The sequence below is a fragment of the Artemia sp. Qi Xiang Cuo genome, chromosome 5, assembly GCF_049724085.1.
Source record: "Artemia sp. Qi Xiang Cuo chromosome 5, ASM4972408v1, whole genome shotgun sequence".
Taxonomy (NCBI): Eukaryota; Metazoa; Arthropoda; class Branchiopoda; order Anostraca; family Artemiidae; genus Artemia; species Artemia sp. Qi Xiang Cuo.
In genome coordinates, this window is record NC_142798.1 from 54,136,335 (window position 1) to 54,160,910 (window position 24,576).

Consider the following 24,576-nt stretch of genomic DNA (forward strand, 5'->3'; position numbering starts at 1 on the left):
GAGTTTTAGTTTAGAGTTTTAGCTTAGAGTTTCTGTTAGAGTTACAGTTTAGTTTAGTTTAGATATTGGAGTTTTAGTTTTGAGTCTTAGCTTAGAGTTTTAGTTAGAGGTATAGTTTAGTTTAGTTTTAATTCAGAGTTTTAGTTTAGAGTCTTAGCTTAGAGTTTTAGTTAGAGGTATAGTTTAGTTTTAGTTAAGAATTTTAGTTTAGAGGTGTTGTTTAGTTTTAGATAAGAGTTTTAGTTTAGAGTTTAGAGTTTTAGTTTAGAGTCTTAGCTTAGAGTTTTAGTTAGATTTATAGTTTAGGTTAGTTATACTTAAGTGTATTAGTTTAAAGTTGTAGGTTAGTTTTGGTTAAGAGTTTTAGTTTAGAGTTTAGAGTTTTAACTTAGAGTCTTAGCTTAGAGTTTTAGTTAGAGTTATAGTTTAGTTTAATTTTAGTTAGGAGTTTTAGTTTAGACTTTAAAGTTTTTGTTTAGAGTTTTAGTTAGAGTTATAGTTTAGTTTAATTTTTATTTAAGAGTTTTAGTTTAGATTTGTAGTTTAGTTTTAGCTTAGAGTTTTAGTTAAAGTCATAGTTTAGTTTAATTTTTGTTAAGAGTTTTAGTTTAGAGTTGTAGTTTAGCCTTCATTAAGAGTTTTAGTTAAGAGTTTTAGTTTAGAGTTTATAGTTTTAGTTTACAGTTTTACTTTCGAATTTTAGTTAGAGTTATAGTTTTAGTTTAGTTGTAGTTAAGAGTTTTAGTTTAGATATTGGAGTTTTAGTTTTGAGTCTTAGCTTAAAATTATAGTTAGAGTTATAGTTTAGTTTCAGTTAAGAGTTTTATTTTAGAATCTTAGTTTAGAATTTTAGTTAGAGTTATAGTTTAGTTTAGTTTTAGTTAAGAATTTTAGTTTAGAGGTGTCTTTTAATTTTAGATAAGAGTTGTAGCCTTAGCTTAAAGTTTTAGTTAGAGTTATAGTTTAGTTTAGTTTTAATTCAGAGTTTTAGTTTAGAGTCTTAGCTTAGAGTTTAGTTAGAGTTATAGTTATTTTAGTTTTTGTTCAGAATTTACTTTAGATATGTTGTTTATTCTTAGTTAAGAATTTTAATTTAGACTTTACGTTTTTGTTAGAGTTAAAGCTTAGTTTAGTTTTAGTTTAGAGTCTAGAGTTTTAATTTAGAGTGTTATCTTAGAGTTTTAGTTATTTACAGTTTACATTAACTTTAGTTCAGAGTTTTAGTTTAGAGTCTTAGCTTAGAGTTTAGTTAGAGTTATAGTTTAATTTAATTTTAGTTAAGAACTTAGTTTAGAGGTGTTGTTTAGTTTAAGATAAGGGTTTTAGTTTAGAGTTTAGAGTTTTTGTTAGAGTTATAATTTAGTTTAGTTTTAGTTTAGAGTCTAGAGTTTTAATTTAGAGTCTTAGCTTAGAGTTTGAGTTAGAGTTATGGTTTAGTTTAGTTTTAGTTAAGACTTTTAGTTTAGACTTTAGGGCTTTAGTTTCAGTTAAGAGTTTTAGTTTAGAATTGCAGTTTAGTTTAATTTTTTTTAAGAGTTATAGTTTAGTTTAGTTTTAGTTAAGAGTTTTAGTTTAGTTTAGTTTTAGTTAAGAGTTTTAGTTTAAAGTCTTAGCTTAGAGTTTTAGTTATAGTTATAGTTTAGTTTGGTTTAGTTAAGAGTTTTAGTTTAGATGTGTTGTTTAGTTTTAGATAAGAGTTTTAGTTTAGAGTTTTAGTTTAGTTTTAGTTTAGAATTTTAGTTTATAGTTTAGAGTTTTAGTTAGAGTTATAGTTTAGTTCAGAGTCTAGTGTTTCAAGTTAGACTCTCAGGACTTAGAGTTTTAGTTAGAGCTATATTTATTTTAGTTTTAGTTAAGTGTTTTTTGACTTGTAGTTTAGTTTTAGCTAAACGTTTTAGTTTAGAGTCTTAGCCTATAGTCATAGCTTAGTTTTTCATTGAACATTTAGTTTAGTTTAGTTTTAGATAAGACTTTTAGTTTAGAGTTTCAAATTGGTATTAGCTTACAGTTTTAGTTAGAGTTATAGTAGTTAAGAGTTTTAGTATAGAGTTTCAGTTTAGAGTCTTAGCTTAGAGTTTTAGTTAGGGTTATAGTTTAGTTTAGTTTTAGTTAAGAGTTTTTGTTTAGAGTTTAGAGTCGTAGCTTCGAGTTTTAGTTAGAGTTGATAGTTTTAGTTTAGAGTCTTAGCTTAGAGTTTTAGTTCTATTTACAGTTTAGTTTAGTTTTAGTTCAGAATTTAGAGTTTTAGTTTAGATTCTTTTCTTAAAGTTTTTATTAGAGTTATACATTCATTTAGTTTAGATATTGGAGTTTTAGTCTTGACTCTTAGCTTAGAGTTTTAGTTAGAGTTATAGCTTACTCCAGTGTTAGTTAAGAATCATAGTTTATAGCCTTGGCTTATGGTTTTAGTTAGACCTATAGCTTGCTATAGTTCTAGTTAAGAGTTTTAGCTTAGAGTCGACGCTTAGTTTTAGATAAGAGTCCTATTTTAGAGTTTAGAGTTATAGTTTAGATTCTTAACTTAGAGTTTTAGTTAGAGTTTTAGTTTAGAGTGTTAGCGTAGAGTTTTAGTTAGAGTTATAGTTTACTTTAGTTTTAGTTAAGAGTTTTAGTTTAGACTTATAGTCTAGTTTTAGTTAAGAGTTTTAGTTAGAGTTATAGTTTAGTTTAATTTTTGTTAAGAGTTTTAGTTTGGAGTTGTAGTTAAGTTTTAGTTATGAGTTTTAGTTTAGAGTTTTAGTTTAGTTTAGTTTTAGTTAAGAGTTTTAGTTTAGAGTTTTTTAGTTTTAGTTTAAGTTTTACTTTAGAGTTTTAGTTAGAGTTATAGTTTAGTTTAATTTTAGTTAAGAGTTTTAGTTTAAACTTTAGAGTTTTAGTTTCAGTTAAGAGTTTTAGTTAGAATTGTAGTTTAGTTTAATTTTTGTTAAGAGTTATAGTTTAGAGTTGTTGTTTAGTTTTAGTTAAGAGTTTTAGTTTAGAGTCTTAGCTTAGAGTTTTAGTTAGAGTTATAGTTTAGTTTAGTTTTAGTTAAGAATTTTAGTTTAGAGGCGTTGTTTAGTTTTAGATAAGAGTTTTAGTTTAGGGTTTTGAGTTTTAGTTAGGGTTATAGCTTAGTTTAGTTGTAGTTCAGAGTCTAGAATTTCAAGTTAGACTTTCAGCACTTAGAGGTTTAGTTAGATTTAGATTCATTTTAGTTTTAGTTAAGCGTTTTTGGACTTGTAGTTTAGTTTTAGCTAAACGTTTTAGTTTAGAATTTTAGCCTATAGTCATAGCTTATATTTTTTCATTGCACTTTTGGTTTAGTTTAGTCTTAGATAAGAGTTTTAGTTTAGAGTTTCAGTTTGGTGATAGCTTACAGTTTTAGTTAAAGTTATAGTAGTTAAGAGTTTTAGTTTAGGTTTTAGATTTTTAGTTTAGAGTCTCAGCTTAGAGTTATAGTTAGAGTTATAGTTAAGTTTAGTTCTAGTTAAGAGTTTTGTTTAGATTTTAGAGTCTTAGCTTAAAGTTTTAGTTAGAGTTTAGAGTTTTTGCTTAGAGTCTTAGCTTAGAGTTTTAGTTCTATTTATAGTTTAGTTTAGTTTTAGTTTAGAATTTAGAGTTTTAGTTTAGAGTCTTAACTTAGAGTTTTTATTAGAGTTATTGTTTATTTTAGTTTAGATATTGGAGATTTAGTTTTGAGTATTAGCTTAGAGTTTTAGTTAAAGGAAAAGTTTCGTCTAGTTTTAATTAATGGTTTTATCTTATCTTAGATTTTTAGATAGAGTTATAGTTTAGTTTAGTTTTATTTAAGAGTTTATTTTAGAGGTGTTCTTTGGTTTTAGATAATAGTTTTACTTGAGATTTTAGGGATTTAGTTTAGAGTCTTAGCTTAGAGTTTTTGTTAGAGTTATAGTTTAGTTTAGTTTATATATTGGAGATTTAGTTTTGAGTCTTAGCTTAGAGTTTTAGTTAGAGGTAAAGTTTATTTTAATTTTAATTAAGAGTTTTTTCTTAGCCTAGAGTTTTAGTTAGAGTTATAGTTTAGTTTAGTTTTAGTTAAGAATTTATTTTAGAGGTGTTCTTTGGTTTTAGATAAGAGTTTTAGTTTAGAGTTTAGAGCTTTAGTTTAGAGTCTTTGCTTAGAGTTTTAGTTAGAGTTTTAGTTTAGAGTGTTAGCTTAGAGTTTTAGTTAGAGTTATAGTTTAGTTTAGTTTTAGTTAAGAGTTTTAGTTTAGATTTATAGTTTAGTTTTAGTTAATAGTTTTAGTTTAGAGTTGTAGTTTAGTTATAGTAAAGAGTTTTGGTTTGGAGTTTAGAGTTTTAACTTAGAGTCTTAGCTTAGAGTTTTAGTTAGAGTTATAGTTTAGTTTAATTTTAGTTAAGAGTTTTAGTTTAGACTTCACCGTTTTAGTTTAGAGTTTTAGTTAGAGTTATGGTTTAGTTTAATTGTTATTAAGAGTTTTAGTTTACAGTTGCAGTTTAGTTTTAGTTTAGAGTGTTAGTTAGAGTTATAGTTTAGTTTAATTTTTTTAAGAGTTCTAGTTTTGAGTTATAGTTTAGTTTTAGTTAAGAGTTTTAATTTAGAGTTTTTGTTTAATTTAGTTTTAGCTAAGAGTTTTAGTTTAGAGTTTATAGTTTTGGCTTACATTTTAATTTAGAGTTTTAGTTAGAGTTATAGTTCTAGTTTACTTTTAGTTAAGAGTTTTAGTTTAGATAGTGGAGTTTTAGTTTTGAGTCTTAGCTTAAAGTTTTAGTTAGAGTTATAGTTTAGTTTAGTTTTAATTCAGAGTTTTAATTTAGAGTCTTAGTTTAGAGTTTTAATTAGAGTTATTGTTTACTTTAGTTTTAGTTAAGCCTTTTAGTTTAGACTTATAGTTTAGTTTTAGTAAAGAGTTTTAGTTTAGAGTTTTAGTTTAGTTTTAGTTAAGAGTTTTAGTTTAGAGTTTAGAGTTTTATCTTAGAGTCTTAGATTAGAGTTTTAGTTAGAGTTATAGTTTAGTTTAATTTTAGTTAATAGTTTTAGTTTAGACTTCAGAGTTTTAGTATAGAGTTTAGAGTTTTAGTTAGAGTTATAGTTTAGTTTAATTTTTGTTAAGAGTTTAGAGTTATAGTTTAGTTTAATTGTAGTTCAGAGTCTAGAGTTTCAAGTTAGACTCTCAGCACTTAGAGTTTTAGTTGAAGTTATATTTATTTTAGTTTTAGTTAAGTGTTTTTGGACTTGTAATTTTGTTTTAACTAAACATTTTAGTTTGGAGTTTTAGCCTAGAGTCATAGCTTATAGTTTTTCCTTGCACTTTTAGTTTATTTTAGTTTTAGATAAGAGTTTTAGTTTAAAGTTTCCGTTTGGTATTAGTTTACAGTTTTAGTTAGAGTTATATTATTCCATATTATTACATACAAATACCAAAACTATAGGTTAGATTAGGTTAGGTCAGGCTAGATTAGATTACGTGTGCGCACGTATCATTTTTAGATTAACTTACACTAGGTTAAGTGGCGCATTTTTGACAGAATAGGTGGATTTTGGTACGGGGAATTAATTTTACATGCGGAGGGGGGTTTCCAAAGATGAAATTTTCAGGGGGAATTTTCAGAGGGGAATTTTAACAATTTTGCCCAAGGAGACGGAACGGACAGAATTTGAACTTTAACGTAAAATTCCATATTATTGCATAGAAATCCGAAAACCATAGGTTATATTATGTTAGATTAGGCTAGATTAGGTTAAGTGTGCACAAGTAACTAAACTATAACCCTAACTAAAACTCTAAGCTAAGACTCTAAACTAAAACTCTTAACTAAAACTAAACAACAACTCTAAACTAAAACTCTTAACAAAGATTAAACTAAACTACAATTCTAACTAAAACTCTTAGCTAAAACTAAAACTCTAAAGTCTAAACTAGAACTCTTAACTAAAATTAAACTAAACTATAACTCTAACTAAAACTTTAAGGTAACGCTCTAAATTAAAACTCTAGACTCTAAACTAAAACTAAACTAAACTATAACTGTAACTAAAACTCTAAAGTAAAACTGTAAACTAAGAATGTAAACTAAAACTATAAACTCTAAACTAAAACCCCTAACTAAAACTAAACTAAGCTAAAACTCTAAACTAAAAATCTTAACTAAAACTAAACTACAACTCTAAACTAAAACTCTTAACAAAAATTAAACTAAGCTATAGCTCTAACTAAAGCTCTAAACTAAAACTAAGCTACAACTGTAAACTAAATCTCTTAACTAAAACTAAACTATAAGTCTTAACTAAAACTCTTAACTAAAACTAAAGTAAACTATAACTCTAACTAAAACTCTGAGCTAAGACTCTAAACTAAAACGCTAACTAAAACTCTAAGCTAAGACTCTAAACTAAAACTCTAAACTCTAAACTAAAACTCTTATCTACAGCGAAACAACATCTCTAAACGAAAATTCTTATCTAAAACTAAACTATAACTCTAAGTAAAACTCTAAGCTAACACTTAAAAATGAAACTCTGAATTAAAACTAGACTAAACTATACCTCTAACTAAAACTCTAAGCCAAGACAAAACTAAAACTCCAATATCTAAACTAAACTATAACTCTAACAAAAACTCTAAGCTAAGACTCTAAACTAAAACTCTAAATTCTCAACTAAAACTAAACTATAAAAAGAACTAAAACTGTGAGCTAAGACTCTAAACTAAAACTCTAAACTCTAACTAAAACTCTAAACTAAGACTCTAAACTATAAACAAGAACTCTTAACTAAAACTAAACTAAACCATATCTTTAACTCAAACTGTAAGCTAAGACTCTAAACTAAAACTCTCAACTCTAAACTAAGACTCTCAACTACTATAGCTCAAACTAAAACTGTAAGCTAATACCAAACTGAAACTCTAGACTAAAACTCTTATCTAAAACTAAACTAAACTAAAAGTGCAATGAAAAACTCTAAGCTATGACTATAGGCTAAAACTCTAACTAAAACTCTAACTATCACTCTAATATAACTCTAACTAAAACTCTAAGTCCTGAGAGTATAACTTGAAACTCTAGACTCTGAACTAAACTACAACTCTAACTAAAACTCTAAACTCTAAACTAAAACTCTAAACTAAAACTCTAAACTAAAACTAAACTAAAACTTTAAACTCTAAACTAAAACTCTTATCTAAAACTAAACAACACCTCTAAGCTAAAACTCTTAACTAAAACTAAACTAAACTATAACTCTAACTAAAACTCTAAGCTAAGACTCTAAACTAAAACTCTTAACTAAAACTAAACTAAACTACAACTCTAAACTAAAACTCTTAACTAAAACTAATCTAAACTATAACTCTTAACAAAAATTAAACTAAACTACAATTCTAAACTAAAACTCTTAACTAAAACTAAAACTCTAAAGTCGAAACTAAAACTCTCAACTAAAATTAAACTCAACTACAACTCTAACTAAAACTCTAAGCTAACTTCAAATTAAAACTCTAGACTCTAAACTAAAACTAAACTAAACTATAACTCTAACTAAAACTCTAAACTCTTAACTAAAACTCTTATCTAAAACTAAACAACACCTCTAAACTAAAATTCTTAACTAAAACTAAACTATAACTAACTAAAACTCTAAGCTAAGACTAAAACTACTCTCTAAAACTAAAATGAAAATATAAAAAAAAATTCTGAACTTCAAATAAAATAAACTAGAGCTCTAACTAACACTCTGGGCTAATACTCAAAAATAAAACTCTGAACTAAAACGAATCTAAAATACTAATCTGTCTAAAACTCTAAGCTAAGACTCTAAACTAAAACTCCAACATCTAAACTAACATTCTTATCTAAAACTAAAATAAAACTAGAACTCTAACTAAAACTCGAAAGTAAAACTGTAAACTAAAACTATAAACTCTAAACTAGAACTCTTAACCAACACTAAATTACAACTCTAAACTAAAACTCTTAACAAAAATTAAACTAAACTATAACTCTAACTAAAACTCTAAAATAAACTAAAACTCTAAACTAAAACTCTTAACAAAAATTAAACTAAACCATAACTCTAACTAGGACTTTAAACTCCAAACTAAAACTCTGAAGTCTAAACTAAAACTCATAACTAAAACTAAACTAAACCAAACTCTAACTAAAACTCTAAGCTAAGACTCTAAGCTAAAACTCTAAACTCTATACTAAAACTCTTAAATAAAACTCTAAACTCTAAGCTAAAACTCTTTACTAAAACTAAACTACAACTCTAAACTAAAACTCTTAACTCAAACTAAACTAAACTATAATTCTAACAAAACTCTAAGCTAAGACTCTAAACTAAAACTCTAAGCTAACAATCTAAACTAAAACTCTAACTAAAAATCTAAGCTAAGACTCTAAACTAAAACTTTAAACTCTAAACTAAAACTCGTATCTAAAACTAAACAACACCTTTAGACTAAAATTATTAACTAAAACTGAACTAAACTTTAATTCTAACTAAAACTCTAAGCTAAAACTCTAAACTAAAACTCTGAATTAAAACTAAACCAAACTTTAACTTTAACTAAAACTCTAAGCTACGACTCAAAACTAAATCTCCAATATATAAAGTAAACTAATATATAGCGCTAACAAAAACTCTAAGAAAAGAATCTAAACTAAAACTCTAAATTCTCAACTAAAACTAAACTAAACTGTAAATAGAACTAAAACTCTAAGCTAAGACTCTAAACTAAAACTATAAACTCTAACTAAAACTCTAAGCTAAGACTCAAAACTAAAACTCCAAATTCTAAACTAAAACTACTATAACTCTAACTAAAACTGTAAACTCTAAACTAAAACTCATATCTAAAACTAAACTACAACTCTAAACTAAAACTCTTAACTAAAACTAAACTAAACTATAACTCTAACTAAAACTGAACTAAACTACAATTCTAAACTAAAACTCTTAAGTAAAACTGAACAACAACTCTAAACTAAAACTCTTAACAAAAATTAAACTAAACTACAATTCTAAACTAAACCTCTAAAGTCTAAACTAAAACTCTTGACTAAAATTAAACTAAACTAAAACTCTAACTAAAATTCTAAGCTAACGCTCTAAATTAAAACTCTAGACTCTAAACTAAAACTAAACTAAACAATAATTCTAACTAAAACTCTAAACTCTAAACCGAAACTCTTATCTATAACTAAACAACACCTCTAAACTAAAATTCTTAACTAAAACTAAACTAAACTGCAACTCTAACTAAAACTCTAAGCTAAGACTCTAAACTAAAACTCTGAATTAAAACTAAACTAAACTATAACTCTAACTAAGGTAAACCTTGACGAGATGTAAAAAAAAGTTGAAAAATACTATGTTAAAAAAAATTAAAAAAAAATTAAAAAAAAGGGAGGGGCCCGGGGGCCTTCTGTGTCTCAAGTAAACAAAAAAAGTATTAAAAAATGGGGGGAGGGAAGGGGAGGGTGAGAAGGGAAAGGGGAGGGGGCCTTTGGGGGCCAAGGGGAGGGGGCCCGGGGAGGGGGCCTTTGGGTCAGGGGGCCCTTTGGGGTTGGGGTAGGGGACCTTACAATACTTTTCAAATGGTAGTTTTGTATTATACCGAACAGAGTCGAGAATGGCCCAAATAAAAAACAATATGTATTTCTTAATAGGAGTTATCATTCCCTCAGATGGTTTACCATTTTCGATTCTGCTTTCAAATTTATCTTGTCTAATGGAGAAATTGTGTCAGTCAGTTATCTTTTCCTGTCTGTATTTTCAACTCTAGGATAAGAATATTCTAATATTGAAGTTTCCTTATCTTATGATACTACTACTACTAACAACTCACCGCAGCACCAAGCCGCCTGAGGCCAACACAGCTACGCACGATCCTCCTCCACCCCAATCTATTCAAAGCCTCCTTTTTTGCACCCGCCCACGAAGTTCCCATTTCCTTTAAATCTTTCTTTATGACTTCTTCCCCCCCCAGACGGGGACGACCTGCTTTCCGTTTAGCCCTAGATGGTTGGCTGAAAATAACAATCTTCGGCAATCTGTCATCGTTCGTCCGTACAACGTTCCCTAACCACCTCAGCCTTACCTTCATTATAGCCCTAGAGAGTGGTATTGAACCACATTTTTCGTATAGCCTACTGTTTGAAATACGGTCAGTCAGCCGGGTACCCAGAACAATCCTTAAGCAATTTCTCTGGAAAACATCTAGCAAATCTTCATTCGATTTTCGGAGCGTCCATGCTTCAGAGCCATATTTGACCACTGTCATCACTGTATCTTCTAATATTCTAATCTTGGTTAGCAGACTTATCTTCCTATTCTTCCAGAGTTTTTTTAACTGTGAAAAAACACCCTGAGCCTCGGCTATTCTATTTTTAACATCTTCACGGCTCCCACCATCTTTACTAATAATACTACCAAGGTAAGTGAAGCTGCCCACCTGATCAATCTTTTCATTACCCTACGTCCACTTTTCATCTTCACTTATTCCTAGCCTTAGTGACTTAGTCTTCCTAACATTAAGTTTGCAAAACCTCTCCCCTGAACTCGCAAAACCTCTAAACTTCATTCATTTTGCTCACACTTTCATCTAGGATGCTTAAATCATCAGCATAATCCAAGTCCAGGAGACTTTTGTCTCCCCATTTGATTCTTTGGTCTCCCATTGCCTTTCCTGTGCTCCTTAAAACAGAGTCCATCAAAATAATCCATATAAAGGGGGATAGAAAACAGCCCTGCTTAACTCCTGATTTAATACAAAACCAGCTGTTAACCTCATTTACTACCTGAATCGCAGCACTGTTATTCTCGTACATAGCCCTAATCACTTTAATGTATTTGTCTGGTATACCATACAAGGATAAAACCTTTACTAAAGCTCTTCTATCAACAGAATCGAACGCTTGCTCGTAATCTATAAAACTGAGGACCAAAGGTGTTTGAAAAATCAGGCACTTCTCAATTATTAGCCTAAGAGTGAAAATTTGGTCGACACATCCTCTACCTTTTCTAAAACCGCACTGTTCTTCTCTTAAAACTTTGTCTATGGCATCTCTCAGTCTAAAAAGTATCATATTGCTAAGTAATTTACTACCTACAGAGACCAGACTAATGCCTCAATAATTATGACACTCACTTTTATCACCTTTCTTATAAAGTAGCTTAATTAAGGTTTTCCTAAAATCGTTAGGTACTTCCCCTTTTTCAAAAACCATATTCACAATCTTCAGTAACTTATTTCTAACCTCAGAGCCACCATATTTAAGAAACTCATTTGCCACCCTATCAGCACCTGGAGCCTTATTATTCTTTCATCCTTTTAGTACTGTTGCTAATTTCTTCTCACAAAATAAAACTTCCTTCACATCCAAGTTATCATGAACTTTTTTTCATTTTCCTCTATATCTTTTCCTGCAACTATATCTCGTTTAAGCAATTTTTCAAAATGTTCGGTCCATCTCTCTTTAGTTCTTTCCTTACCGCTAATTGCGACCCCATTCCTATCTTTAACTGGGACAAGTCCGGATTGACTACTCCCTCTCAATTTGTTAACATGCCAATACAATATTTTACTATTATGCCGTCTAGCTGCATCTTCCAGATCCTCGGCAATTTTATCCATGGCCTCCACTTCACACCTCCTTACTTTATATTTTAATGCTTTCTCCACTCTCTTTACATTTCTTTTGTTTTCATACGATCTATCGCTCAGATAATTCTTGTACAAGTCCTTTCTAGTTTCTATTAAACATAAAGCTTTTTCACTAATATTCTTAGCTGCAGTTCTAGCTTTCTTCCCTAATACACCTTCAGCAGCTTCACAAATTATTTTCTAAAATTATTCCAACCATCTTCCACATTATCAAATTTTATGCTCTTAAGTTTAGTATTCAACTGTTCCTGGAAATTTTCTCTCAAATTCTCATCCTGGAGTCTACCAATATCATAACTTCCCGGGAGGTAGTTACCCTTCCGATATTTCAGCTTCAAATTAACCCTTGACACTACTAGATGGTGATCTTTACTTTTAACATCAATAACAGAACTCCTATATACCCTAGTATCTTGTATTGATCCTGCCAGTCTTCCGTTTACTATAACATAATCAATATGGTTTATTATCTTAACGTCCCGTATATACAATGTTAACCTATGAACCATTTAGTGACCAAACACCGTGTAACCAACTAGTTATAACTGAATTGTTAAATCTACAAAATTACGAAAGTCTGTATCTCTTACTGTTTTCTTTTCCTACATCAAGTTTTCCTAGGATAGGATACCATCTATCCCTATTTCTACCAACCTGGGCATTAAAATCTCCCAGTAATAACATCATATTTTTACCTGGGACCTTGTCTATTTGCTCCTGTAACTGTAAGTAAAATTCATCTGAGTCCCTAGTATCTCCGTCAGTTGGTTCTAAAGGGGCGTATACTACTATAGCTGATACCCCGAACTTTCTAGTCATAAAATGAGCAATTAGTATTCTATTATTAATACCTTCCCAGCCTAAACAAGACTTAGCCGCTTCCTTATTCATCATGAGCCCTACTCCCTGTCTATGTACCCCATACTTCCTGCATGAGTAAAAAAATTCTATATCTCCTAATTTCATGTTTCCTACCCCTGGGATATGAGTTTCTGAAACTCCTAATAAGTCCAGCTTAAATCATCTGAATTCGTTAGTCAAAATGTCGATACGATAGTCATTTTTTAATGTCATAACATTCCAAGTTCCAATTTTCATGTTCTTTAAATCATTGAAATTATTTTTGCCTCAGGAAAAGCAATGATCCCGGATACCAGTGCAGGACAGGGATCAAATATTTTCTCCGGTCTACACCGAAGTGCTTAAGCCGGCTTAGAACCGGACAGCAAGAAGTCCCTGGGACCTCCATGAATGGAGGCTTTGTGCACCTTGTTATGATTTCACTTTGTTACTATAGTATTCCAACCGGATGTTGACATCCAGGAACATTCAGCAATTGTTGTTGTCATCCAAGAAACATCCAATATCCAGATGTCTACTTCCAAGTTGTTGTTGAACTTATGTTGACATCTGGTTATTGGATGTTTCTTGGATGACAACAACAATTGCTGAATGTTTCTTGAATGTCAACATCCGGTTGGAATACTATGATAACAAGGTGACATCATCATGTTGACATCCAAGAAAACAACTAATAAATTGATCAACACACATAACCATCAAATAATCATAAAATAACCAGATGTCTACATTCAGCAATGTTGTTGAACTTATGTTGACATCCATCAAACAGTGAGAAAAACTATGAAAAAATATCCTCAGTGAGAAAAACTATAAAAACATGCATAAATTATGTCCTGTCAGCGTTAGACTCGATTTTAGATGGCAGAAACAGTGTTCGTCTCGGAGTAGTGACCCTCTCCCTACTTACCATTTCACCGTTGCTTTGAAAGAATCTTTCCTATTTTAGTTTCTGTGTTTGTTTTAAGATTTTTTTTTTGTATTTTGGGTTCTCATATGTTTTCTTTTGTTATTTGCACGGAAGACAATCAATGGGAGGTCTTGACCGAAATCTTTGCATAGTTCACTTCGTTTTTTTTTCACTGACTGTTATTACTCTCGTCTTTCTCTTTTTTACGGTTTTTTTTTGTCTTGCTAAATTTTTTTTAGGAATTGCTTGACATGGGTAATGAAACTAGCAATACCAGACATGCAACACATGATGGTAATAGCCCAAACACCAACAGAAGAAATACAAGTAATGCAAGCACGTCCAATACTCCTAGAACGAATGATTGGGACGTTGGGGTTAGTTTCTAACAACTATTTTAGTGTTTGTTAAAGATAATCATTTTAATTTTTTTCTCCCTTATTTCTTTCACATGCTAATAATTCAGGTATATTTAAATTCTGTTATTTCAAAACCTTCATATATTTTGAAACACTATAGACTCAAAGGATAAAGAGTTTACATTTGAAATATTAGAGACCCCTGAGCTATTTATTTTTTTACTTATTTTTTAACTCGGAGTTTGCCAATTCAAAACAGCAAAAGCACGGAGTACGAAAAAAGAGCACAAATAATGCAGAACATTTCTTAAAATCCGGACCAGGGATATAAATACGGAACACCAGTTTTCATACAAACCCCGATATATCCCTATCAGCAAAATTTTGACCCCCCCTCCCCCTCTTATACGCAGTTTTGTACAGTTTCAGGTACTATTAGCCCAGACTGCTCCTGTTCCTTACTTACGGTTGGTAGCCATGATCTAGTGTATTCTACCCTAAATATACCCCATACAGGAAAAAGCCTTTTGGCTTTTTCTTAGAAACAACCTAGTAAAGAATGACCCACTTTATCAATAATGGCTGCACTACCAACAAAATCCACTTATTGTCAAAACCAGTATCTTGTTTTGGTGCTATGGCTTTTATTCAAGCCCCTCTTTAAAGTAATTAAGTAAAAAAAAGTTTTTTTTCAACTAAAAGTAAGGACCAACATCTAAACTTAAGACGAACAGTTACGTATATGTTACGTATATCATATGTTACGTATATGAGGTTGGTTAAACCCCTCCTCAATACCTCACCCTTCATACCAAAGTCTTTAGTATTATTGTGTATATAAGGTAGGTTTCTCCCTTCTCAATACCTCGCGCTTCAGACCAAAGTTTTTTAGTATTAAAAAAAAGCTTCCTATGTTAAACGGCTCTTTGTTCTAATTGAACGGCCCTTTGTCTTTTATGAGTTGTTCTTAAAGAATTGGGACAAAAAGTCAAACTTTAGCGTAAAGAGCAAGGTATTGGGGAGGGGGAACCCCCTTAAAAACATAATAACTCCAATTTGTTTTAAGCTTTGATGCTGCTCCTTACTTTCAGTTAAAAAATGTTTTTATTTAATATCTGATTGTTTCTTCAATAATGTCTGGAAATTTGGCTCTCCCTCCATAAGAAATTCTTGACACACTGAATATGATAGTGTAATTTTCGTTAAGATTCTATGGTTTTTAGGAGGTGTTTCTTCCTTTTTTCAAAAGTCAGGCATATTATCTCAGGCTCGTATACTTTAATGGGTAAGACTAAACTTAATGAAATTTGTCTATTTAAAAATAGCAAAAACAGTTGATTCTTTTGAAGTATCTATTTGTGTCGGTTACTATATAACCGGGTCGCTCCTTACTTATAGTTTATTACCACGAACTGTGAAAGTAAGACACATAAAAATAATTTAGCTTAATAATTCTGGAAAATTCTTCCGGTGTTGATTCTTTTGAAGTATCTATTTGTTTCGGTTACTATATAACCGGGTCGCTCCTTACTTACAGTTTGTTACCACGAACAGTGAAAGTAAGACACATAAAAATAATTTAGCTTAATAATTCTGGAAAATTCTTCCGGTGTAAAAATTTCCCTTCTGAGTCCGCCCCTATCCCGAAAACTTCTCCCCGTAGAAAATCTGCCCAATAGAAAATCCTTCTACCCCCAAAAAATATCTGTATACTTTCCAATAACAGTAGTAGTAAGTATCTATTGAATTCTATGGAAGCTATAGGAAAACATTTCTATGGAAGCTCTACACCTTTTCAAAGAAAGTGAGTATCCTCTCACATGGCCTTATACTTCTATAGAAGCTATACGAATTACCATGCTATTCTATGTTCCTTCCATTGTTATTCTATGGGAACCTCTACACGTGATTAAACACGTTATGAAACTATGTGCTATTTGCTTATGTCCCGTTGGTACCATTCCAAACGAGTGGGGATTCCCCGCCTGTTCCTAAACATTGCAAAAGAGATAGTAGTATGAACGGGGATTACCCGCAAATATTTTTTTCGACTCCAAGTTTTTAAACCAGAGTGTTTTTTTTCGATCAGACAACTGTTTTTTTGGCCGCCCAACATTGAGCGGCGGTTAATACAAAAACGATAAAATTTTTTTTGGTTGGTATTTGAATAAAATGAATTATTTTAATTAAAATTTATATTAGTAAGAGAATTGAATTCAAAGAGAATAGTTTATTCAAATTTTGGAGGGAAAATAAAAAACACAAATACTCGACAACGCATAGGACCTTCCTAAAGGGGAAAGCTCAGAGGCCCTAGGTCCCCACAATGCTGAGAGCAAGGTAGGGGGGGGGTTAATTTTGGGGAACCAATCAAAAATGCTCAGACTCGAAAATAAAAGGGATATACCTCAAGCGCAAGGCTAAGAGGCCCCTCCTTCACCCATGTCTGAGGGCAGGGGAGGGGGCGGGTCAATTTTGGAGGGAAAACCAAAAATACTCAGAATCGAAAATAAACGGAATCTGCCTCCACAGAGAACAGGGACCCATAGAGAAACACCCACAGAGAAGACACATGCACAGAGACGACAGACAATCACCGATACAAATCACGAAGACAGAGGAAGAATCTCAATAGATGAAATAAAGACAGAGACTATATACACAAAGCGAGGAAAAACACACAGAGACAAACCATCGAGACGACATGTAGACAAAGACAATACACACACACAGAGTCAACACACACACACAGAGACGACAAACACACATAGAGACGACACACACAAAGAGCCGTCAAACACACACAGATACGAAACACACATAGAGACGACACACACATAGAGACAACACACACACAGAGACAACATCCACACAGAGACGACACACACACACACGGACAACACACACAGAGAGATGACACACTCAAAGTGACGAATTAAACATAGAGACTACACACACGCAGATACTACAAGCACACAGAAACGACACACGCACACACACACACACACAAAGACGAGTCACATATAAAGACGACACAGACACAGAGACGACACACACATAGAGACAACAACAAATAGAGAGACAACACTTACACAGAGACGACAAACACACAGAGACAACACACACACAGATACGAAACCCCCACAGAGAGGACACATGCACAGTGTCCACACACACAGAGAGAGGACATACACACAGAGACGACAGACACAAAGAGACGACTCACACACAGAGAGGACAAACACACAGAAACGACACATAGAGATGACTCGTGCACAGATACGATACACACACACAGAGAGTCAACACATACACACAGAGAGACGAGACATGGTGTATCTTATGAAATAATTTAGTTCGTATTATAAATTTAATTTTTTTTTTAATGCAGTAGTTTTTTTTTAGTAAGTACAAAAAAGACAAAACTCAAACAGAGAGAACACATACACACACACAGATACAAAACACACACACAGATACGACACACACACAGAGACGACATACACAAAGAGCCCAATTACACATAGAGACGACAGACAGAAAAACAAATACACACATACGACAAACACAACGAGACGACACACATAGAGAGACGACACACACACACACACAGAGACGACAAACACACAGAGACAACACAAACACAAAGAGACGACACACACACACACACACAGATACGAAACACACAAAGAGACGACACACGCACAGAGTTTCTGACCGTTTAAGTTTTGATGTTAGTTTTATCCGTCAAAAGCTATGTGCTTGAGAAAAGGGCTTGAGTAAATTGCCTGATTATCAAAAAATTGAGAAACACCCTCCAAAAGTCGACAATAATGCCCCCCCCCTCCGGCGCGCTGGAGGGGGGGGGCTCTGTCTGTTTTTCGTATCTTTTTGTAAGTCGTCACTTTGAGTGTGCCGTCTGTGTGTGTGTGTCGTGTCTGTGTCTGTGTGTGTGTGTGTGTCGTCTCTGTGTGGATGTCTTCTCTGTGTGTGTGTGTTGTCTCTTTGTGTGTGTCGTCTCTATGTGTGTTTCGTATGTGTGTGTGTGTGACGTCTCTTTGTGTGTGTCGTCTCTATGTGTGTTTGTCATTTCTGTGTGTGTGTCTCGTCTCTCCGTGTGTGTTGACTCTGTGTGTGTGTATCGTCTCTGTGGATGTGTTGTCTCTATGTGTCGTTTCTGTGTGTTTGTCCTCTCTGTGTGTGTTTCGTCTCTGTTTGTGTGTAGTCTCTGTTTGTTTATCCACTCTGTGTGTGAGTGGACTATGTGTTTGTGTGTAGTCTCTGTGAATGTATATTCTATGTGTGTGTTTAGTATCTGTGTGTCTGTCATCTCTATGTCTGTGTTGCCTCTATGTGAGTGTCGTCTCTGTGTGTGTATGTCGTTTCTGTGTGTTTGTCCTCTCTGTGTGTGTGTCTTCTCTTTGTGTGTTTCGTATCTGTGTTTGTATGTTGTCTCTGTGTTTTTGTCATCTCTGTGTGCGTGTGGTCTATATGTGTGTCGTCTCTGTGTGTTTGTCGTCTCTGTGTGTGTGTCGTCTCTATGTGTAAGTCGTCACTTTGAGTGTGTCGTCTCTGTGTGTGTGTCGTCTCTCTATGTGTGTCGTCTCTGTGCGTTTGTCGTCTCTGTGTGTGTGTCGTCTCTATGTGTAAGTCGTCACTTTGAGTGTACCGTCTCTGTGTGTGTCGTCTCTGTGTGGATGTGGTCTGTGTGTGTGTGTGTGTTGTCTCTATGTGTGTGTCGTCTCACTGTGCGTTTCGTATCTGTGTGTGTGTGTCGTCTCTATGTGTGTTTCTAATCTGTGTGTGTGTGAAGTCTCTGTGTGTGTGTCATCTCTCTGTGTGTTTGTGTCGTCTCTCTGTATGTGTTGACTATGTGTGCGTGTGTATCGTCTCTGTGCATGTGTCGTCTCTATTTGTCGCTTCTGTGTGTTTGTCATCTCTGTATGTGATTCGTCTCTTTGTGTCTATCGTCTCGGTGTGTGTTTTTTAAATTTTTGGGTCACCTGCCGGAGACTCTGGGTGGGTGGGCGCCCCCAAATATTGTCCCAAATTCCTCTCTCAATTTAGCACTTGTTTACGGATGCCCAGCGTCTCCAATCACTTTCCCAATAGTATCTATTCATTGTCTCAGCTCAGTTTAGAAAATCTGAGCCAATTTCCACTTTTTCAAATTTAGGGTCACTTGCCTGAGACTCTGGGCAGGTGAGGTGGGCACCTCCAAAAATGTGTCCCAACTTCCACTCTAGACTTAGAACTTATTCACGGATACCTAAAACCGTCAACGGTTAGACTGTTGCCAAAGCGGTAACCATGCCATGCTCTACACACATACCAACAATGTATTTTTGTTTTTTGTTTTCCATTTTCACAATGGGGTCCTAATCGAGCTCATGTCCATCGCTTAGCATTCAGCTCTTGACGTACAAAGCCCCAGATAGTTGGACTCCAACGCTCCACTATGGACACTGACAAAGACCCCAATTCTCAGCTAGTGAATGTCAACAATTCAGGATGGTGGAATAAGACCCACAATTCTGAGCTAGGGAATTTCCACCATTCAGGCTGGTCGACTGAGACGCCAATTCTGAGCTAGTTAATTTCCACAATTTAGGCTGGTGGACTTAGACCCCAATACTGAGCTAGTGGATTTCCACCATTCAGGCTGGTGGACTAAGACCCCAATACTGAGCTAGTGGATTTCCACCATTCAGGCTGGTGGACTGGGACCCAACAACATCGATTCTCAAGGTAAAAGTTTGAATCAAACACTTTTAGGATATCAAGTGTCCTTACTGAAAAAAAACTACTGAATGAAAAAATAAATTAAATTGATCATACGACCTAAATTATTTCATCAGATACGCCAACACTCATAAGCGATCCTTTTTGAAATTCTGCTAACAACATAGATGCTCAAGGTAAAAGTTTGAATCAAACACTTTTAGGATATCGAGTGTCCTTACTGAAAAACTACTGAATTAAAAAATAAATTAAATTGATCATACGACCTAAATTATCTCATCAGAAACGCTAGTCCTCATAAACGATCCTTTTTTGAAATTCTGCTAACAACATCGATGCTCAAGGTAAAAGTTTGAATCAAACACTTTTAGGTTATCGAGTGTCCTTACTGAAAAACTAATGAATTAAAAAATAAATTAAATTGATCATACGAACTAAATTATTTCATCAGAAACGCCAACCCTCATAAACAATCCTTTTTGAAATTCTGCTAACAACATCGATGCTCAAGGTAAAAGTTTTAATCAGACACTTTCAGGATATCGAGTGTCCTTACTAAAAAACTATTGAATTAAAAAAAATAAATTAAATTGATCATACGACCTAAATTATTTCATCAGATACCCCCTCCAAAATACCTTGTTCTTTATGTCAGAGTTTGACTGTTCATTCCCAATTGAATTAAAAAATAAGCATTTTCAACTAGAAATAAGGAGCATCGTTAAAAAAAACTAAGATTACGGAAAATTCTCTTCGATTCTTAGTATTTTTGTCTCCCTTACAACTTTGACCCCCCCCCTCCCCTGTGCTTAAGAAAAGAAAACGAAGAGGCCGCAGACCCTTGCGCGTGAGGCCGGGCCCATGTATTTTTAATTATTAGCTTTTTTTATTTTCCCTCCAAAATTGAAAAAAAACACTCTGGTTGAAAAACTTGGAGTTGAAACAAATTTGTGCGGGGAATCCCCGTTCATACTGCTATCTTTTTTGCAATGTTTAGGAACAGGCGGGGAATCCCCACTCGTTTGGAATGGTACCAACGGGACATAAGCAAATAGCACATAGTTTCATAACGTGTTTAATCACGTGTAGAGGTTCCCATAGAATAACAATGGAAGGAACATAGAATAGCATGGTAATTCGTATAGCTTCTATAGAAGTATAAGGCCATGTGAGAGGATACTCACTTTCTTTGAAAAGGTGTAGAGCTTCCATAGAAATGTTTTCCTATAGCTTCCATAGAATTCAATAGATACTTACTACTAACAGTTACTATACGTAAACAATGCACATACTTCATGACTTACAGACCTTTCCCAAGGGCCTATAGGGGGTTCATGTTATCCACCAAGGTATAGTTATTGGGCCTTTTGACTAGTTTTGGCCTGACTATAGTTTTGGCCCTTTGATGTTTGTTTGTGTATAACTATAATCTTTTTCAGATTTCTGTAAGACAACAACAATTTTAGTTGTATTATAGCGTTCACTGACTACCCTCCATGTTAATTCTTTATCCGTTTTATTATCACTTTAATAAGCATTACACGCTTTCTATCTTAATTAAAATGAGATGACTTTTCCTATTCCAGTTTTTAACTGTCCCGCCTTGTTCATTAATTTAGCTTCTAATTCAGTCGCTATGGGTAAACTGCGACGTAATATTGGTAACATCCATGATAAATCCACTTTGAAATTTTGAGCTCCTAACGAAAAGGCGTTATTTTGTTTCGTTGTAATTTTTCCACCACCTGCTGCAACAGGTGTAAAAGTGCTTTCAAATAGTTTTTTTTTTGCTTTAAAGGAATCAACGGATTGGGTTTTACCTTTATACCAAAACATATTAGCAGCTGCACTTTGACTGTAATCATCTGAAAATTCTAATAAATTTTTAACAATAGTCGTTATACCTACATGATCAATACTTTTGATACATTTTCAATTGATAATATATTTAGCTTTTCTGAATAAAAATTTAAACCATTATTTGTTAAGGTAGCTTCATTATTATTTTGCATATTTGTTTCATCCAATCGTGTCATTTTTACTTTTGCATAAAAGTAACTATCACTAGGAAGAATCCAAGATTCCACATCTTTTAAAATGAAATTATAATTTAATTTTTGAGATACATTCACTTTGTTTTCACAAATTTATGTATATTCATATTTGATTGTCAGGGGTGTTGTTTGAGAGGGGCAAGGGGGGCAGTTTCCACCAGTAATCTGGGTAAAAATTATTATATAGCCCATGATCCCTGAGTATCCAAAACTAAACCCCTCTTCCCCCCCCCCACCCCAATGAAAATTTTGTAGATTTTCCTCTGTTGGTTGTAAATCATCAACAAAAATATTTCCCAATAAGGAGCAACAACTTGATTCACTGCCATATATATACGGAAAAAATGATTAAATAAACTTGAAAAGATTTTAAAACAGTGGAGGTGGATCTTCGATTATCACTAAGGGTGTCAACAAGAGCTTCACCTGGGATGTAGTTTAAGACCCTTCCTTAAATCATTTTATCCAATAAGCCTTTTCTCTGTTCATCAAGATGTTTATGTAAATATCTCTTGTTATATGAAACTATAACTTTTAGAGATTTCACATCATTTAACTCTCTTTGATTATAATCTATCCAATATTTTTTCATATACAATCAGTCTATTTTTAACTAATTCCAGTTGAGGTTTAATCATAGTGTTATATATGGAACGAGCTTCATCTTTTGTATTTTTTATGGACGTCTTGAATAACTGAGAATTGGCAATATTTTTCAAGAGACTACCAATCCCACTACCATACTATCTTGTATACAATAAATGTTTCTTATTGATCAACATTTATTGTCGATAGATTTTATTAAATAGTTTTATTAAACTTTTTTTTAAATCCAAAGCATATTCAATATTCTCTCCATTCAGATCGATTAATCTACCTAATTGATCAGTTATAGTCATTTTTAGCGCGTTTTTATATTCGTATCGATTGATTGGAAGATATTGTCTTTCTATAGGAATCTCAAAGAGTAGCGTTCCAGGTTCTGTTTTTTGAGCAAACTCTAGATCACTTTAGAGGTTGTATTCCCATTCACAATGGAACTACCCACTCATGATCAGTGAATATTTTTTTATCAACATTTCTTGTAATACTAGGAACTCTAGTAGCTTCATTATATTTACCACTTAGTTCAACTCCATTTTCAAATCTTAAAATAAAACATATATCCCTATTAAACTAAAATTTGTAATGCTGTTTTAAAATCATAACACAATTTATTGTTGCTAGATTGGATGATATGACTGATTGAGCATCTATGTAGGAATGAATTAAAATAACAAGTTAGGAAAGAATTTAAACCCTCTTCATCATACAACCCATTGGGTATAAGAACGTTTACCCATTCATCATTATTTTCCCCCTGTATTCAAACGTATTGTTTTTAAATTGATCACTAATGTTATACCATGAATACCATAGTGTAAATTGAGATAAAGCTATTTCATAGTCAGAGTTTCGATGTAATTGGATCGGATTACTTGTATAAGACTGTTTAATTTCACTTTTTTTACCACTAATAATAATCAAAACCATTTATTAGAAAAGTATTTTTATTCCAAAAATTCAAATTCTGAGATAGTTTTTTTAAAGAGTATTATAGTCTTTTTATTGATAATTTTATTTTTTAATAATGAATCGAGCAGGTCAATAGATTAATTTTTCACTTCATCAGATGTATTTCCAGCAAGACTGCTATCTAGCAAACTATATAGTTTTTCAATCATATCATTTGCATTCATATAAGTCCCAGTTCCTTGCTGAGATTGTATAATATAAAAGTTATCTTGAATAGATTTTAACCTGTGTCTATAGATTTTTACGAACTGAGACTTTTTTCTAAGATTTCCAACCTTTCATCTTTCCAACCTTTTAATTCACTAGATTTCGAACCTTTCATCTTTCCTCCATATCTTTGATTCATCTATTGCATCTTTTGCGTTCCTTATTCATCTATTGCATCTTTTAAATATTGATAATTTTCTAAGTAATAACTAGGTAATTCAAAATAGGATCCCTTAGGATCATAGTCCTTATTGATTTCTCTCAAAAGTTCTTTATCTATCCCAGAATCAGGATTATCAAATAAACTTGGTTTATTGGGGGGGGGGGGTAAATAGCTTGACTTGAGGGAGCTTGAAAAATTACTGCGCTGTTTAAAGATTGATCCAATTGTAGAAATCGTTTTTTAAATTAATGTTATTTTTATGTAATTTATCAGTAATTACATTTGTATCTTTATCTTCTGATTCAACGATTGTATAATTAGGTTAGGAAGGCACCCAACTTTTCAGCATAGTCACGAAATCCAGCTTGTTCTAAGGAACGTTTTTGAACTGTATTTCTCCGTATATCTGTATTTTTCACTATACTCACTGATAACTTATTCAACTTTATAGGATTCATTTATAGAATGAAAGTATTTATTGAATAAATTTCAAGAGTTCTTTTTCGAAAAAACTGCCAATAATGAGTTCACCAGTTTTGTCCGACACTTCATCCTTTATAGGGGTTCCATGTTTCACTGCAGCTATTTGAAACACATCAGTTGTAACATTGGGTAGGTAACCTTTATAAAAACACCCTTACTTTTATTAATTCTAATCAAATCACCAACATTGAATTTGTTTATGGATGGTTTTGAACTTTGATATCAGCAAATAAATTAGTGTACGCCTTCTTTTCATTTTCTTTTTTACTCGCTTCTACTGGTTTCATTTTGATGGATAGATGATAAGAATTGTTATAATTGTCAACAAAAGAGGGTAATACGTCTATCCAACGCTTTGTGTTATGAGTTAAATATTTCGGTAATTTCTCTTTGGTCGTTCTATTAAACCGTTCAACAATTTTAGCATTCAATTCACTTCCTGATGAGAACCAATGAACTTCATGACTCTCAAAAATACTTGAACATTTTTCATAACAAACTCTTTACTTTTATCTGTTTGTAATTTTTTGGTTTTCTATTTTTAAATAAATCTGTAAAAGCATTAACAATTTAGTTACCCTTTTTTTCCTCT

General features: G+C 32.5%; 1 protein-coding gene across 7 annotated transcripts in view; it reads left to right on the forward strand.

The window, feature by feature from the left end:
• The window catches only part of LOC148952276 (zygote arrest protein 1-like), a 208,617-nt gene that overhangs the window by 55,664 nt on the left and 128,377 nt on the right, over positions 1 to 24,576 (forward strand). For all 7 annotated transcript variants that reach the window (XM_089089720.1, XM_089089721.1, XM_089089717.1 and 4 more), the window contains one exon: positions 13,641 to 13,778. In XM_089089720.1, the coding sequence (XP_088945846.1) occupies positions 13,641 to 13,778 (138 nt within the window). The remainder of the gene's footprint in view (positions 1 to 13,640; positions 13,779 to 24,576) is intronic.